This window comes from Chiloscyllium punctatum, chromosome 27, assembly GCF_047496795.1.
Source record: "Chiloscyllium punctatum isolate Juve2018m chromosome 27, sChiPun1.3, whole genome shotgun sequence".
In the NCBI taxonomy this organism is placed as follows: domain Eukaryota; kingdom Metazoa; phylum Chordata; class Chondrichthyes; order Orectolobiformes; family Hemiscylliidae; genus Chiloscyllium; species Chiloscyllium punctatum.
Genome location: NC_092765.1, coordinates 24677246 through 24696195, shown reverse-complemented (window position 1 = coordinate 24696195; position 18950 = coordinate 24677246). Strand labels below are relative to the sequence as shown.

Sequence of the window (18950 nt, the reverse complement as noted above, 5' to 3'; positions counted from 1 at the left end):
ACTTGATGGCCCGGATGGCTACAATCTCCGCTGTAGGCACTCTATAATCCTCTGATTATATGTTGCCTCCCAGGTATCAGGGCAACAGAGCAATTTAAATGTGGTGGGTCAACAGCCAGAGGTAGTAATCCATATTAGAACCAATGACATAAGAAGAAAGAAATAAGTTGCTACAAGAAGATCTTAGGAAGTTAGGTAAAAAAATTGGAAAGAAGGACTTCAATGGTAGTAACCTCTGAATTGCTCCCGGTGCTACACATTAGTTAGTGTAAGAACAGAAGGATTGAGGAGATGGATGCGTGGCTGAAGAGATGACATTGAACTCAGCGTTTCAGGCATGGAGAGCACTTCTGGGAGAAGTGGAATCTGAACAACTCAGATAGGTTACACCAGAACAGGAATGGGACCAACACCCTTCTGGGGATATTAGCTAGTGCTTTTGGGGCAGATTTTAAAGTGGATTGGATTAGAGAATCCTAGAATGGTAGGATCCCTACAGTGTGGAAGCAGACTACCCGGCCCATCGAGTCCATACCAATCCTCCAAACAGTATCCCACCCAGACTCACTTCCCTACCATATCCCTGAAACCCTGCATTTCCCGCAGTCAATCCACCTAACCTGCACATCTTTGGACTGTGGGAGGAAACCGGAGCACCTGGAGGAACCCCAGACATGAGAGAATGTGCTAACTCCACACATGCAGTCACCCAAGGCTGGAAGCGAACCCGGGTCATGTGCTGTGAGGCAGCAGAGCTAACTACTGAGCCACTGTGCTGCATTTGGCAGGGGGATGGGAAGCAGTTTAAAAGGGAGAGTAGCTGTTATGAAATTAGAAGTTAAAACACAACTAAGTGTGGCAGAGGAAATATAGGCTATATAAGAAAGAAGTGAATATAGCAAGGCTAGATGGAATGTGTTTTAATGCAAAGAGCAGGAGGAATAAGGCAGACAAGCTACAGGCACAGATAGGAACGTAGGAGGATGATGTTATAGTTATGACTGAGACTTGGCTGAAAGATGGATGGACTGGCAGCTCAGATTATAGAATATTTTGACAAGATACAGAGGGGGTGGGGGAGAAGAGAATAGAATGTTACATTATTGCTCAAGGAGTCAATTAACCCAGAGAGGGAGGATGATATCTTGGATTTATCATCAAATGAGACCATACAGGTGGAAATAAAAAACACAAAAGATGCAAACACATTAATGGTTGGGTGGTTTAGGTCTCCAAACAGTTGGCAAAAAATAGAAGATAAATCTGGAATCAAATTTCAGAGAAGTGGAAGAATAATAAGAGGGTCATGATAGGGGATATTAGCAATCCAAATATTAATTGAGATAGTTTTAATGTGCTAAGCAGGGAGGGAACAATTTCTTAAATTGCATCCAGGAGATTACATCAATCTAACCCAGTGGTGGGAGGTAATTACAAAGAATTCTGAGGAACAGAATATGTCTGCACCCAAATAGATATAGTACAATCAGGGATAGACCGTATGGAGTTGTGGAGGGAAGATCATGTTTGACAAATTTGATCAAATCTTTTGAGATGGTCACCAGGGAGCGTTGATGAAACTAATACATTGGATGTTCCCTACATCCAATGTATTAACGGAGGTTGATCGGTGACCTTATAGAAGTTTATAAAATAATGAAAGGGTATAGATAGAGTTAATAGTAGTTGGCTTTACACTAGGATGGGGGACTTCAAGACTAAGGGACACATTTTTAAGGTGAGAGGAGAGAGATTTAAAACCTACACAGGGGCAAATCTTTTATACAAAGCATGATTTGTGCGTGGAATGAACTCCCAGAGAAAGTGGTGGATGCGGATACAATTACAACATTTAAAAGATATTTGGGTAAGAACACAAATAGGAAAGGTTTAAAGGGATATGAGCCAGGAGCAGACAGGTTGGACTAGTTTAGTTTAGGATTATGCTCAGCATGGACTTGTTGAACTAAAGGGTCTGTTTCCAAGCTGTATGACTTTATGATTCTACAATGTGTAAATTGGTCAGGTTATAAACAGTGAGGACAGGTGTAAACTGCAGGAGGATATCAACGGGCTGCTCAGGTGGTAGACCAGTGGCAAATGGAATTAAACCCAGAAAGGTGTGGATAAAGCTGCTGGGGAGGACTAACAAAGCAAGGGATTACATTATGAATGTTAGGAAGGTACAGAAGGTCAAAGTCATATGGACAGCTCCCTGAAGGTAGCAAGGCTTGTAGAAAAGCTGGCTAAGAAGGCAAAGAGGATATTTGTCTTTATTATTTGAGACATGAAATACAAGAGCAGGGGGTATATGGCAAAATTGTATAAAACACTGGTTAGGCCACAATTGGGACACCTGTGTGCAGTTCTGGTCACACCTTATAGAAAGGATGTGATTATACTTGAGAGGGTGCAGAAGAGATTTGCCAGAATGTTGCCAGGGCTGGAGGGTCTAAGATTGAGAAAAGATTGAATGTGCTGAGGATAACAGCGGTTCAGGTTTTTAGAAAAGGTTCCAGCATCTGCAGTACCTACTTCTTGAAGTTGCAGGGCTGTTTTTCTTGAATATTGAAAGGGGACCACATCGAAGTGGATAGGCTTTTGAGCTACATGAATGGGATGGAATTCAAGGCATTTTTCCATTTTGTAGAGAGCTGGTCTTCTATTCTTGGGGGCATAATTTAAGGTTAAAAGTGGCTGGCTAAGAGCAGAGGTGAATAGAGAACTCACTATCTAAAGATAGTGGTTGAGTCAAAAACTCTCTCAACTGGCAAGTCGTACTTAGATATTCATTTACGTGGTCACTGTCTCCAGAGTTATGCACTAAGAACTGGAAAGTGGAATTAGTGTCGTCAGATCCTTGTTGACTAATCAATAAATGATGGGCCAAATAGCCTCCTTCTGCTCTGTAAGTGAGTCACTCAACTTACCAACAATCAGTCTCTGAATTTGTATGCTGGATCACTTCAGTAACATATCCATAATCATTGGTGCCTGTGAAATCATTCCTTAAAATGACTCTAAAGCAATGAGGTGAAAAGTCAGGTAAGATAATTGAAAAGAATACTATTCTGCAGATAATATTATTCTCCATGAACCTCTGATATTTATATAGCAAAGGACCAAATGTCCTATTATCACCTACAGAGAAATTGAACCAGGACAATGTTAGATATAAAAACACATTGACATACCACAGTAGGGAGAATTTAGACTTCTTTTGCCCTTGTAATTTTTCAATTAAATGCAATTAATATCTCAATTGAAACCTTCCAAATGCAGCTTTTCACTTCACTTTGTCCACTTACCTGAAACAAATACATCAGAAGCCACTTATTAGTAGTAAAACATGTCACTTCCAGGATGGCCATCAGGAGTAACTGTATAGGACTGGTGTTTCCGAGTATAGCACCCATTGAGACCAATGCAGACACTACACTCAGGTCTGCATGGAGTATGCTAAAAGTAACAGTAAATTCTATTAGCCAAGATAAGCGATCATAAAAATGAATCAAAGGCAAATGAATGAATATCGGGACAACATGAAATGCATCGATGTCTTTTGAGCTACACCAGTTGAAAGTATATATTGTAATTTTACTGAGCTTTAACCGGCTGTTTCATTTTAAAGCACCATTGTTCAACGCATCAATGCAAGTATTGGCGAATGAGTCAGATCCTCATTTCACATTGAGTATGCTAAAGCAAAGTGGTGTGAGATTTCCTTATCAGTTCTAGTTTAAATAGTGCTGAAAAAAGACATATTTTGATGAAGCCTTTTAACTTATACTCATCTGGACATTTCTCAAGAATACCAATTCAACGGCAAATTGACATTTACATTGCACGAGAGGTAAGAGTATTGACATGGAGAATACATTCATTAATGCTGATTTAAGAGTTCACTACCAGGCCGAGTTTAAATTTTAAATCAGCAGATTAACTTTGACGCTGATTGGTCAGTGCATTGCCCTGAGAAATGAATCTTTGAATGAATGTCACCAAATTTGTTGAGTTGAAACAGGCACAGTGCAAATACATGTTCTTAATGTCTGCAATGAAACAATCAGAGTGCGCATCTAACCAATCAGTGCTCTCCTGTCAAGCCTCCTCTCATGTTATTCTTGTGAAATGTCCTAATAGAGTGCAAGATGAGAAAAATATTGATAAAATGTACACTATTTTCTGCAATTTTTCTGCAGTACTTCCAAACAGTTACTTCTAGGTTGCAAAATCCAAGATGGCAAAAGAGTAGGCCTTCTTACTGAGGCTCATTGCTGCAACTGCTCTTTTTTCTTTTTCTCTCATTTTTCTCTTTTCTCTTTTGGTTCATTGTCCTTTGGAGCTCAGGGGTGGAGGCAGCAATGGCGGTGGCTGGGGGACTTTCATGGTGGGCCACAAGGCGGCTGGTCACAGTTGGCAGTGCTGAAGCAGGACTCTGCAGCCAGGCAGCTGAAGTCGCAATGGAACCTGGCAGCAGCTGGGGCCCAGCAGGGGACCAAATGGCAGCAATGGTGGGGCAGTCAAGGAAGGCAGCAGCAGCAAGTCAGCAGTCTTGGCTGAAGCCTTGTGAGAGGAGATGGTGAGGCCTGTTGTGCCCTATGGAGGTCAGCAGCAGTGGTTGGCAGCAAGGGCAACTGGTGAACACAGGCGGGTCTTACCCCAGTGTGAGTGAAAGCATGCCCAATGCAGGAGAACGCAAGCACTCTTGGGGAAAGCCCAGCTTGGAGCATCTGCAGGCCGACAGCTTAAGAATGGAGTATAATGTTTGATTTTTAAAATTTTATTTCTTTACTTTTCCACTTTATACAAAGAAGATTGTGGTACTGAACTTGTTATTTCTTTATTTTTCTACTTCTGTAACTAAAAGTTTGTGCCTACGATGGCACAGCGTGTGGCAGCATTGTGCACTTCTCACTGCATTCTTCGTAACCAGTACTTGAGTACACATGACAATAAAACCTAAATCTAAATCTAAATCTAAATTTAGCTGTAGTGTAACTCCACTCCAGTGTTTTGTTGCATTTCCAATGTTCTTGTGTTGCTAATTCTGTCCTAATACCAATTATAAGCACAACCAATTGAGATTGTTTCCACATTTGTGCAATCCTGTTCGTTTGGTGCATAATATGGTGAATTTACTTCTTCATAGAACAGTTCATAGAAGAAAATCTCAAAAAGTCAACCTTTGGACATAGTGAGAAAATCAGGAGAAAGAAATTCATAATGTTCAATGTGAAGCTTCACAGATTTAGCATTATGGATAAAAGTGAGACTTCATTGGATAGCCCATTAGATAGTCTAAGACCAAGGTCCAACATTACATGTGGTTCTCCCTGATCTCTGCCCAATTATTTCAAGAAGTGAAATTTAAACTGTAGCCCTTCACTTTACCTGGTAATATTCTGCTGTCTCTTTTGCAATGATCAGGCAAGAACTGTATGGAAACAGCACCTCAAAGCTATGCCTGTCTGGCAAGTGTAATCATCTATACTGAATTCATCCTTTGAACTCTGTACAACATAACTTTTAAATTCTCTACACAGATTTCCAACTCTGATGAAATGTTGCCTTCCTGTTTAAAACTCTGCCAATTAAAAGTATTCCCACATAGATGGCTTCAAAACAAGCTTGAGACTTTTCCAACCTCAAAATATTCACTTGCATTGGACCAGATTGATCAAGTATTTCTGGTGGGGATCGAAGTTGCAGATTCACTTTTTTGAAACTTATTTTTTAATTCACTCATGGAATGTGGGTGACACTAGTTGTGCATGTATTTATTTCCCTTCTCTAGTTGCCCTTGGGAAGGTGGTGGTGAGCTGCCTGTTGGACCAATGCAGTCCATTTGGTGCAGGTACATCCACAGGGCCATTAGGAGGGAGTTCCAGGATTTTGCCCCAGCAATATTAAAAGACAGGCAATACATTTCCAATTAAGAATGGTATGTGGCTTGGAGGGGATCTTGCAAGGTTTGGTGATCCCATGCGTCTGCTACCCTTGGTTCTTCTATGGTAATGGTCATTAGTTGAGGGGGTACTGTCTAAGGAGCCTTAGTGAGTTTCTGTACTGCATTTGTAGATGCTATACACTACTGCTGCTGCTGCTGAGCATTACTAGTGAAGAGAGTGACAATTTCTGGATGTAGTGCCATTCAAGCAAACTGCTTTGTTCTGGATGGTGACAAGCTTCTTGAGTGTTGTTGGAGAGGTACTCATCCAGGCAAGTGGAGAGTATTCTATCACACTCCTGACTTGTAGATAGTGCTGAAAATGTGTTGCTGGAAAAGCGCAGCAGGTCAGGCAGCATCCAAGGAACAGGAGAATCGACGTTTCGGGCAACAGCCCTTCTTCAGGAATGAGGAAAGTGTGTCCAGCAGGCTAAGATAAAAGGTAGGGAGGAGGGACTTGGGGAGGGGCGTTGGGAATGCGATAGGTGGAGGGAGGTCAAGGTGAGGGTGACAGGCCGGAATGGGGTGGGGGCGGAGAGGTCAGGAAGAAGATTGCAGGTTAGGAAGGTGGTGCTGAGTTCGAGGGATTTGACTGAGACAAGGTGGGGGGAGGGGAAATGAGGAAACTGGAGAAATCTGAGTTCATCCCTTGTGGTTGGAGAGTTCCCAGGCGGAAGATGAGGCGCTCTTCCTCCAACCGTCGTGTTGCCATGGTCTGTCGATGGAGGAGGCAAGGACCTGCATGTCCTTGGTGGAGTAGGAGGGGGAGTTGAAGTGTTGGGCTACGGGGTGGTTGGGTTGGTTGGTCCGGGTGTACCAGAGGTGTTCTCTGAAACGTTCCGCAAGTAGGCGGCTTGTCTCCCCAATATAGAGGAGGCCACATAGGGTGCAGCGGACGCAATAGATGATGTGTGTGGAGGTGCAGGTGAATTAGTGGTGGATATGGAAGTGTCCATTGGGGCCTTGGAGTGAGGTAAGGGGGGAGGTGTGGGCGCATGTTTTGCATTTCTTGCAGTTGCAGGGGAAGGTGCCGGGAGTAGAGGTTGGGTTGGTGGGGGGTGTGGATCTGATGAGGGAGTCACGGAGGGAGTGGTCTTTTCGGAACGCTGATAGGGGAGGGGAGGGAAATATGTCCCTGGTGGTGGGGTCCGTTTGGAGGTGGCGGAAATGACGGCGGATGATACGCTGGACATGGAGGTTAGTGGGGTGGTAGGTGAGGACCAGTGGGATTCAGTCCTGGTGGTGGTTGGAGGGGCGGGGCTCAAGGGCGGGGGAGTGGGAAGTGGAAGAGATGCAGTGGAGGGCATCATCAACTACGTCTGGGGGGAAATTGCAGTCCTTGAAGAAGGAGTCTGGGGGGAAATTCTTCAAGGACCGCAATTTCCCCCCAGACGTAGTCAATGATGCCCTCCACTGCATCTCTTCCACTTCCTGCTCCCCCGCCCTTGAGCCCCGCCCCTCCAACCACCACCAGGACAGAACCCCACTGGTCCTCACCTACCACCCCACTAACCTCCATGACCAGCGTATCATCCGCCATCATTTCCGCCACCTCCAAACGGACCCCACCACCAGGGACATATTTCCCTCCCCTCCCCTATCAGCGTTCCGAAAAGACCACTCCCTCCGTGACTCCCTCGTCAGGTCCACACCCCCCTCCACTCCCGGCATCTTCCCCTGCAACCGCAAGAAATACAAAACTTGCCCCTTACCTCCCTCCAAAGCCCCAAGGGACACTTCCATATCTGCCACAAATTCACCTGCACTTCCACACACATCATCTATTGCATCCACTGCACCCGATGTGGCCTCCTCTATATTGGGGAGACAGGCCGCCTACTTGCGGAACATTTCAGAGAACACCTCTGGGACACCCGGACCAACCAACCCAACCACCCCATGGCTCAACACTTCAACTCCCCCTCCCACCCCACCAAGGACGTGCAGGTCCTTGGCCTCCTCCATCGACAGACCATGGCAACACGACGGTTGGAGGAAGAGCGCCTCATCTTCCGCCTAGGAACCCTCCAACCACAAGGGATGAACTCCGATTTCTCCAGTTTCCTCATATCCTCTCCCACCTTGTCTCAGTCCCAACCCTCGAACTCAGCACCACCTTCCTAACCTGCAATCTTCTTCCTGACCTCTCCGCTCCCACCCCACTCCGGCCTATCACCCTCACCTTGACCTCCCTCCACCTATTGCATTCCCAACGCCCCTCCCCCAAGTCCCTCCTCCCTACCTTTTATCATAGCCTGCTGGACACACTTTCCTCATTCCTGAAGAAAGGCTGATGCCCGAAACGTCGATTCTCCTGTTCCTTGGATGATGCCTGACCTGCTGCGCTTTTCCAGCAACACATTTTCAACTCTGATCTCCAGCATCTGCAGTCCTCACTATCTCCTTGTAGATAGTGGACAGGATTTGGGGAGTCAAGAGGTAGATTACTCAGTGCAGAATTCTGAGCCTCTGACCTTCTTTCCTAGTCACAGTATTTATATGGCAAGTCCAGTTCAGTTCCTGGTTAATGGCAACCTCCAGGATGTTGATGTTGGGAGATTCAGTGATGCTAATGTCATTGAATGCCAAGGAGCAAGGTTAGGTTCTCTTTTGTTGGAGATAGTCATTAGCAATCACTTGTGTTGCATGAATGTTACTTACCACCTGTCAGCCCAAACCTGTACATTGTCCATGTCTTGCCCCCTTTGAACATGGATATCATCAGTATTTGAAGAGTATATGTGTTGGTTTAGCTGGAGTACAGATAGCAGTGAACTCCAAGGGATGTTGCAACTTCTCAGAATTTCTGACACTAACGTGGAAATGTTTATATTTTACACATAAGTTTGAAGAAATATTTTTCAAAACATCTCTGGCATTAGCTTTCATCTGAGGAAATGAAACTCCAAGATTGTAACACTGAGCTGAATTTTACCATATTTTCAGAGAGTTTCATATGTTTCTCTCCGTGAGCTCTAGCAGTTTTCTCGCACTATTTTATGCTACCCACTTAGGTAGCCCCATTCCTGTGCCACCTTGTACTTACCAAAGGCAGACATACTCAGCATTTTCAGGACCTTATAGGTTTTCTGTCACTGGAGCCACATTTACAGCCCAGATACATACCAGGTAAATCACTGCCAGTCTTTGCGAATAGTCCTTCATAGTAAATGTAATGGGAGGGAAATGAAAAAATAGAAGCTTCTGAGGGCACAAACGTGCATGTTGGCTCTTCATTGGAAATAGAAATTCATGCTAAACGTGTTACAACTTTACATCATTATCTACCTGATCAGCTGTAAGAGCAGCTACAAGAATCAAGTTCTTCACATCCTTAATGCTATACCATGTTAGAACTCCGTTAAAGAGGTTGCTACTCTTTCCCTATTGCCCACAGTAGCATAACATCTTGTTATTGTTCAGGACTGACTGTGAGCCACTCCCTGGTCTCTAATGATATGGAAACTTTGACTGTACCAGCTCCAAACACCTACTGACCAGACAGGTCCCTGGACTGATGACAAGCCACATCCTTGATTTCCTTTGCTGACACTTACCGACTGATGACAGACCACCTTGACCTGGCTGAGAATTCCTGACTTTGATACTTGATTATTTGGTTGACGGACATACTGTGTGTTTGCCATGTAAGCTGCTGACACATGCTGCAGTATAACATTGAGGCACCATTATCATAAAGCAACATGTCTGCTTCCTTAATAGATTACTGTTGACTAGTATGACAAGCTGCCTTGATTTGTGCACTAATAAATGGGAAAGCAAGATGATGTATGATGAATCTGTAAGTTTTGAATGGTGCAGTATTATGCAAAAAGGCAAAGCAGGAATGTTTGAGCATCCAGTTAGAGATAAAGTGAATGAGTGCTAAGTCAGCAAGCAAAGGGCTCTGAGAAACCAGTTACTCTAAGCCATGAGCCAGATAACTGTGCCTACATTCAAGTTAGAGTTGAAAAGTGTGATGCTGGAAAAGCACAGCAGGTCAGGCAGCATCTGAGGAGCAGGAGAATTGACATATCAGAAGGGACAGGATGTATATGTTTTTGGAAAGGAAAAGACTGATCAGGGATAATCAACATAGCTTTGTGTGTGGGAAATTATGTCTCACAAACTTGATTGGGTTTTTTGAAGAAGTAACAAAGAGGATTGATGAAGGCAGAGCAGTAGATGTGATCTATATGGACTTCAGTAAAGCATTCAACAAGATTTCATGTAGATTGGTTAGCAAGGTTGAATCTCATGGAATACAGGGAGAACTAGCCATTTGGATACAGAACTGGCTCAAAAAGATAGAAGACAGAGGGTAGTGGTGGAGGGTTGTTTTTCAGACTGGAGGCCTGTAACCAGTGGACCACAAGGATCGGAGCTAGGTCCACTACTTTTCATCATTTATATAAACGATTTGGATGTGAGCATAAGAGGTATAGTTAGTAAGTTTGCTGATGACACCAAAATTGGAGGTGTAGCGGACAGCGAAGAAGGTTACCTTAGATTACAACAGTATCTTGATCAGATGGGCCAATGGGCTGAGGAGTGGCAGATGGAGTTTAATTTCGATTAATGTGAGGTGCTGCGTTTTGGCAAAGCAAATCTTAGCAGGACTTTTACACTTAATGGTAAGGTCCTCGGGAGTGTCACTGAACAAAGAGACCTTGGAGTGCAGGTTCATAGCTCCTTGAAAGTGGAGTCGCAGGTAGATAGAATAGTGAAGAAGGCTTTTGGTATGCTTTCCTTTATTGATCAGAGTATTGAGTACAGGAGTTGGGAAGTCATGTTGCGGCTGTACAGGACATTGGTTAGGCCACTGTTGGAATATTGTGTCCAATTCTGGTCTCCTTCCTATCAGAAAGATGTTGCGAAACTTAAAAGGGTTCAGAAAAGATTTACAAGGATGTTGCCAGGTTGGAGGATTTGAGCTATAGGGAGAGACTGAGGCAGGCTGGGGCTGTTATCCCTGGAGCGTCAGAGGCTGAGGGGTGACCTTATAGAGGTTTATAAAATCATGCGGGACATGGATAGGGTAAATAGACAAAGTCTTTTCCCTGGGGTGGGGGAGTCCAGAACTAGAAGGCATAGGTTTAGGATGAGAGGGGAAAGATATAAAAGAGACCTAAGGGGTAACTTTTTCACGCAGAGGGTGGTACATGTATGGAATGAGCTGCCAGAGGATGTGGTGGAGGCTGGTACAATTGCAACATTTAAAAGACATCTGGATAGGTATATGACTAGGAAGGATTTTGAGGAATATGGGCTGGGTGCTGGCAGGTGGGACTAGATTGGGTTGGGATATCTGGTCAGTATGGACAAGTTGAACGAAGGGTCTGTTTGAGTGCTGTAATCTGTATGACTCTATGACTGTATAAGCCCTTCATCAGGAATGTCACCATTCAATGACCTGCATGCAAGTCAGCTTGGCAGCAATGGCATTACAATACAAGTGGCGATGCACTTGAAAGTGCAGCATTGAAGTAGATGTCTGTATTCTGAGTCAGACGTGTGCCATAATGATGTGGTGAGGCTCATGCATCATATCTGTTGCCTACTACCCTGAACAAGTGGTGTTGGTAATAGCTACCCAATGAGCATGCTCTGAGATGCTGGGCAATGCTGGCCAAGATGGCAGAGGACCACGGTGAGCTGGAGCTGCTGGGTACCTGTTCTGACTTTCATTTGAGGAATTGTTGGCATTTAGTTTCTCTCTGCTGCATGTGCAAAGTGCATATAAAGGTGACAATGAGATGTTAATTCGTGCGAATGAGTCTTTGTCACTCACTAGCAAGATTCTTGCCTCACCGTTCAAACATTGGGTGGAAAATCCAACTTCATTTCTCTAAGTTGAAAATCTAATTTTTTCCCAACGAACTTGCTATTGTCCACATCATTCAGGGGCTGGAAAAATTCCACCCATAAATTTTTCAAGACCAGAAAGGCTGTCGATTAGTCTTTACAAAACCATGGACAATTTTTCTAAATTCCCATCACTAGTGTACAGATTTTATTGGCTAAAACAAAAACAGCAGAACCTCTAGAGATGCAGGGTATCTCCAATATTGTGCTTAATCTTATTTCATGCCAACTCTGTGTTTACTGAGTGCATACAGCTTCCACTAATTGCTATCTGTATTACCCTGTAATAATGGGAAATGCAGTTAGCAATGTCATTAATATACCAGATAAATTAAGACGTACGTATGCAACATTTCAATTGTAATCATGCTAAAAAGTGGTAATAATATATTTTATCCTTCTTCATCAAACATAATGGTGGCATTGTGGCTCAGTGGTTAGCACTGCTGCCTCACAGTCCCAGGGACACGGGTTTGATCCTAGCCTTGGGCAACTGTCTGTGAGGGGTTTGTACATTCTTCCCATGTCTGCATGGGTTTTGCCAGGTGCTCTGGTTTCTCCCACAGTATAAAGATGTGCAGTTTAGGTGAACTGGCAATGCTAAATTGCCCATAGTTATCAGGGATGTGTAGGTTAGGTGTATTAGGGAAAATGTGGAGTAATAATATATACGAATGGGTCTGGGTGCGATATTCTTCAGAGGATCAGTGTGTACTTGTTGGGCTGAATAGCCTGTTTCCACACTGTAGGGATTCTATGCTATGAACAAATATTCACCCATGGTTCAGCAATGTTTTCCCAGTGTACTGGGAATTATGCTAAGGAAGAAACCTGTCAGAAGAGGAATTGTTTCAGACATTTTAATAGGAATTTCATTACATATTGGTCACAGTTGATCCAGCATATGAATCTGTTCAATGTCAAGAATCATAAGCAATCTTATTGAACCTTCCAACTATCAAGTATTAAGTGAACATAACATAAAAATAAAATATTGATGATCTGAAATAAAAACAAAATGCTGGAAAAATGCTGCAGATCTGACAGCATATAACAAAGTTAATGTTTCAAATCCGATATGACTCCTCTTCAGAACAATAATACATCAAATTTGATTCTCTCTCCACCGATGCTGCCGGAACTGCTGAGTTTTTGGATATAGGTTTGCTCGCCGAGCTGGAAGGTTCATTTCCAGACTTTTCATCACCCTCCTAGATAACATCTTCAGTGGGCCTCAGGCGAAGCACTGTACATGATTCCTGCTTTCTATTTATGTTTGGGTTTCTTTGGGTTGGTGGTGCCATTTCCTGTTCTTTTTCTCAGGGGGTGGTAGATGGGGTCTACCTCGATGTGTTTGTTGATAGAGTTCTGGTTGGAAAGCCATGCTTCTAGGAATTCTTGTGCATGTCTCTATTTGGCTTGCCCTAAGATGGATAGGGTGTCCCAGTCGAAGGGGTGTCCTTCCTTATCTGTATGTAAGGATACTAGTGGCGAGGGGGGGGGGGGGTCATGTCGTTTTGTGAAAAACACTACATTGGACAAACAGGCAGAAAACTACCCACCAGGATACATGAACACCAACTAGCGACAAAACGGCATGACCCTCTATCACTGGTATCCTTACATAGAGAGAAGGAAGGACACTACTTCAATTGGGACACCACATCCATCTTAGGGCATGAGATTTCCTAAATGCATGGCATTCCAACTAGAACTCTATCAACAAACACATCGAGTTAGACCCCATCTACCACCCCCAAGAAAACGAACAGGAAATGACATCACCAACCCAAAGAAACCCAAACATATAAATAGAAAGCAAGAATCATGTACAGTGCTTTGCCTGAGGCCCACTGAAGATGTTACCTAATAGAGTGTCAAAACGTCTGGAAATGAACCTTCCAGCTCAGCAAACAAACCTACATTCAGAACGTAAACCTGAGCTACAAACCTTCTCAAAACTCACTGCTGAGTTTCTCCAGTGCTTTCGGTTTTTACAAGTCAACATTTTCTGCCCAGCAGGAGATATCAATGTAGTTAGTCCTGTCGAGCTTAAATACAGGTGATCTCCTTGGAAAACAAAGACCTGATCAAGAGAAGCTCAAGCGTGCTGTCTTAGAGCTTCTCAAAATGGCTGCATTCTCAAATAATCCCATTACAGATAGAATTATTTACTATTCCAATGCAATTTACTTTAGGCTACAGGTGTAACGAAACAAAAATATAAAACGTAGATTTACTGAGAATTTTCACATTCCGAACAAAGTATTAGTTTAAAGTCTGTTCTAATAATGAGGTACAAAGAAACTTTTACCTGGTCATGTTTATTCGTATCTTCGAGTTCTTAGAGTCAAAGAACAAACTTTCTAGGATTGTGGCCCACTGAAGTGCAAAGGCTGCAAGAAGCATGGTAAAAGCAATGCCACTCCGTGCGTATCTCTTCAGGAACGTAGTCATGAAGCCAAAGCCAAGAAAGACCATTGTATTGACATCTTGAAATACTGTTGTTGTAAAAAGGAGGAAGAGGGAAATGCAGTACTTTGAGTTTTTTGAGATCATCATAGTTTTGTGTGTGTGTGTCTGTGTGAACCAAAATTATCTTCATATCTATATTATAAAATTCTGAAGATTCGCTCGAATAGAAACTTGATGGACTGAGAGTTTTGTCATCCAGTTGGAGAGCCAGGGAAGACTCACCAAATCTAATACCATTAATGGCACCACTGGCCACCCTTCACCTGCCCAGGAAGAGCTGTCCGTTTGTCAAATGCTTGTAGCTCTTGCACAATGGAAATCATGGTTGACATTGGTAGGATACCCAGAAATAGGCACTGATTGAGGAAATTCCCTCACTAACTGACAAGCTATTCTCACAGTTTCACTCTGGGTTATGCACACCACAAGGCAGGCAAGACTGGCCACAGCTGAGTGAATTCCAACATCAAGCAGAGACTCTCAATTGGTCAATTAAGGGTGACTATTGACAGTGAGCTGAGAAAGTTGACCGTGTACCTTCCCATGGCAAACATAATTCCATTAGAGGCAAAATGGTGGTGAGGTTTGTGTTTGTCACTCCCCCCTCCAAGCTCAACACCTTCAGGAAAGAGGAATCTGCCTAAAGTCTACAGCAGTTAATGCTGAACCTGGATTCCATTGTGAACATGCTCTATGTACCAATGTTTATTGTTGCAATGGCAATTAACTTGTGTTCTTAATCGTCCACAAATCTATGGATCAGGTGGACACTGAAGATCTCAAGGTCAGTGTTTGAAGTGGAGAAAATAGTTCTCCCAAAGCCCTGACTAACATTCTGCCCCTCAAGCAATACCACCAAAGCTCATGCTCATTCACCCATATTGTTGGATTTTGCTTGTTCAAATTGGCTGTCATGTTTGCCTGCCCATGAACTCCTCAGAAATGCTTCCAAACTTGACTTGGTGATATGTAACTGTGAAACTTTTGCAATAATAATACATAATTATGTAAATCGATATGGCTAAAAACTACTTCATGATTTCTAATTCTTCTCATGCTATTCTAATTTCCATTTCTGATACTTCCTGTTTAAATATTAAAATCTAACTAATTAAAATAAAAACATGAGTTTAAAAAGGAAGCAGTTGTGGATTTCTCTTATCAGAACTTCCAGATTTTAACGCCCAATTATTTTGATACTAGACCTAGTGGGTTGGTTTTATCATATCTTGGAAGTCACTGCTGTGAGCTACTGATCTTAGTAGTCTCGCCCAAACATATTCTGTCAGAAGTCAGTACATAACGCTCAAACATCTCCATTTATATCCTAGATTTGAAACATTTTCATTTCTGTGCCTTACTTTTGCTGCTTTCAGCTACGAGTAACATGATATTGACAGGATAATGTTTAAAACAGTATGGAATATAGTTTTAAAGTCATGAGGTGCACAGCAAGCCATAAACTAGCCAAACCAGCTCACCAACCTGCTGACATTACATTTGGGTTTGGAGATGATTTAATTTATTTTTTAAACACATGAGCATATTAAAACCTGCTTGAATTCCTATGATTTTAGTTCCAATTGCTTTTTGAATATAACTGGGAGAAAATCCACATCCCATAATGATCTGGCTTGTTATTCATATGTTGCCTTATAGAACATACCATAAAATATATACTTTAACTCAAATGACTTGTATTGCCCAGTAATTTAAACAATATGGCATTGGTCCTGTGCTTTAATCTATAGTAATTAAAATTTGTTTTCTAGTTTATAAATAATTCCAATCACTGGAGATTGCTATTCAATCTATTTAATTATATACACACTGTTGTTTTCTTTGACTATATGAAAGGTAATTAAATAATTAACGTAAGGAAACAGCCCAAGGCACTCTACAGATGTAACATTTTAGTTCATAACATATTTCTAAGTGCAATTTCCTTTCTGTATTAATGTTATGAATTAAGAAATAATGCTGGAATAGGATATATAACTACTTTTTGAAGCTTGACACCTAAAGAACATAGTGGTGGTGCAAGAAGTATTGTTCCAATGAGTTCTTCCAACTAACAACAATAAACAAAGTTTTCACTTATAATTCAGAGCATAAGCATAAAAAATTCATGATGTTAGCTGTGCATCAGGGAAAGATTGATGTTGGGTTATTCCCCATTGCACATAGCAAGAAGTTTGAGAGTGAGCCATATACATTCCTACTTAACAAATGTCAGTCAAAGAAGATATGAAGAGCAAAGAGATGTACAGAAAGGAGAAGAGAACTTTAACACAAAAATGAAGAAAATGTGGAAGTAAGAAAAGCCAAATGTTGTATTGGGCTAATGTTACATAAACATAAGCATAAGCATCAGCACATTAAATACTTCAATGAGTGGTATTTTCTTTTATATTCACTGGCTGGCCAACATTTATTACCCATCCCTAGTTGTCCTTAAGAAGGTGGTGGTGAGCAACCTTTTTGAACTGCTGCAGTCCATGTGCTGTAGATTGGCCCACAGTGCCCTTAGGGAGGGAATTCTAAGATTGCTGATATATTTCCAAATCAGCATGGTGAGTGGGAACTTGATGGTGGTGGTGTTCTCATGTATCTGTCCCCTTGTCATTCTAGATGGAAGAGGTCATGGGTTTGGAAGGTGCTGTCTAAGGATATTTGGTGAATTTCTGCAGTGCATCTTATAAATGGTACGAACTGCTGCTATTGAGCGTTAGTGGTGGAGGGAGTGGATGCTTGGGGATGTAGTGCCAATCAAGTGGGCTGCTTTTTCCTGAATGGTGTCAAGCTTCTTAAGTTTTGTTGGAGCTGCAACCATCCAGGCATGAGGGGAACTCTTTCCTAGCCCCTGACCTGCACTTATAGCCATTGTGTTTATGTGGCAAAGCCTGTTGAGTTTCTGGTCAATGGTTACCCCAAGAATGTCGATAGTGGGAGATTCATTGATGGTAACACCTTTGAATGTCAAGCGGTGGTGGTTAGATTGTCTCTTATTGGAAATAGGAGAAAGTGAGGACTGCAGTTGCTGGCGATCAGAGCTGAAAATGTGTTGCTGGAATAAGGGCTTATGCCCGAAACGTCGATTCTCCTGTTCCTTGGATGCTGCCTGACCTGCTGCGCTTTTCCAGCAACACATTTTCAGCTCTTATTGGAAATAGCCTGGCATTTGTGTGTTGTGAATGGTACTTGTCACTTCTCAACCCAAGATATTGTCCAGATCTTGTTGCATTTGAACACGGACATCTTCAGTATCTGAGAAGCTGTGAATGGTGTTGAACACCGTGCAATCATTGATGAACATCCCCACTTCTGGCCTTATGGGGGCTGAAGACCACTGATGAAGCAGCTGGAGATGGTTAGGCTTCAGACACTACACTGAGAAACTCCTGCAGAGATGTCCTGGAACTGAGATGTCTGACCTCCAACAAACACAACCAACTTCCTATGTGCCACATGTGACACCAAGCAGTGAAGAATTTGCATCCTGATATCCATTGATTCCAATTTTGTTAGGGTTCCTTGAAGCCATATGCGGTCGAATACAGCCTTGATGTCAAGGTCTGCCACTGTCATCTCTTTAACAACAACTTTAAAGTTCAGGAAACATTAGTCTTGATCTCTGTGTTCTCATCTTATTGCCTTTATTCCAAAGCTATATTTTTTTCTTCATTAACTAATTAATATTAAAGAAGTGGCCATGTGTACAAACAGGGAACAACATTTTATATTTACAGCTACTTATTTTTGTTCTGAGCAATATGAACTGATTCCTTTGTTAATTCAAGTATTTTTGATGCATGCATCCCGATCTTTACCTCAAAATTTATACTTGTTCTTGACTGCATAATTTGCAATAATAATCCAATACAGCTTCAGATGTAGAGGACCTTCACATAAAGGGGGCTTAATTAACTGTATCGAAAGCCTGCTAGTAGTCAATGATGGTGCTGGAGAATGTTAGAGCACTTCCTTCTTAAATTAAATTCCAAATCTAACCCAAATAGTGTGGTTGTAGATTTCCTATATCTGACAGTTAGGATGGTTCCCGCATGAGCTAAGTTTTGTTAATCATAATCCATTTTCTATTGGATAGGAATTCATAGCACTAATCATTACAAAATACATACACTTAAGAGTTTAACTGCAAAGAAAATAGTTTAAAGTACACTTACCTGCATATGTCGCAATGTATTTCTTTGAGCTATATTCAGGGTAATCCAAATATAATACAAATAATACTATGATTATACATTGTAAACTCAGAGCCAGCAAAGCAAAGCTAATCCCAATGTTTGGACCTAATTTTGGAGACATTGTGGATTTTCTAAATATTTGAGCCACTTTTTCCTTTCGATTAAATGTCAATAAAATGAATATGTGTAACGTCCTCGTATTTTGCCCGTTTATTATTACGTAGTCATGAGCGAAAGCTGCTTTTAGATAAGTTTATTAGCCACACCTATATCTTCAAGGGGCTGTGACTTTTCAGATGCAAAGTTATGAGCACATTGAACAAATTAACTATCATGTAAAATATGTTTGTTGCCCCATTTATGTTTTTAATCAAATCATACTTAATATTTGTCATCTCCTTTAATATCTCTTGATACAAGTTTGTATTTAGGATCTTAAACTGCAAATCCAT

At 42.1% G+C, this 18950-nt stretch overlaps 1 protein-coding gene across 1 annotated transcript in view; it reads right to left on the bottom strand.

Annotated features, from left to right (window-relative positions):
- rhd (Rh blood group, D antigen) overlaps window positions 1-18690 on the bottom strand; it is a 56647-nt gene extending 37957 nt beyond the window's left edge. Inside the window, exons 1-3 of the mRNA XM_072548346.1 lie at window positions 18478-18690; window positions 14130-14316; window positions 3309-3459 (exon numbers count right to left, since the gene is read on the bottom strand). Of these exons, the coding sequence (XP_072404447.1) occupies window positions 3309-3459; window positions 14130-14316; window positions 18478-18619 (480 nt within the window). The 5' untranslated portion in view covers window positions 18620-18690. The remainder of the gene's footprint in view (window positions 1-3308; window positions 3460-14129; window positions 14317-18477) is intronic.
- Window positions 18691-18950: the final 260 nt, after the last annotated feature.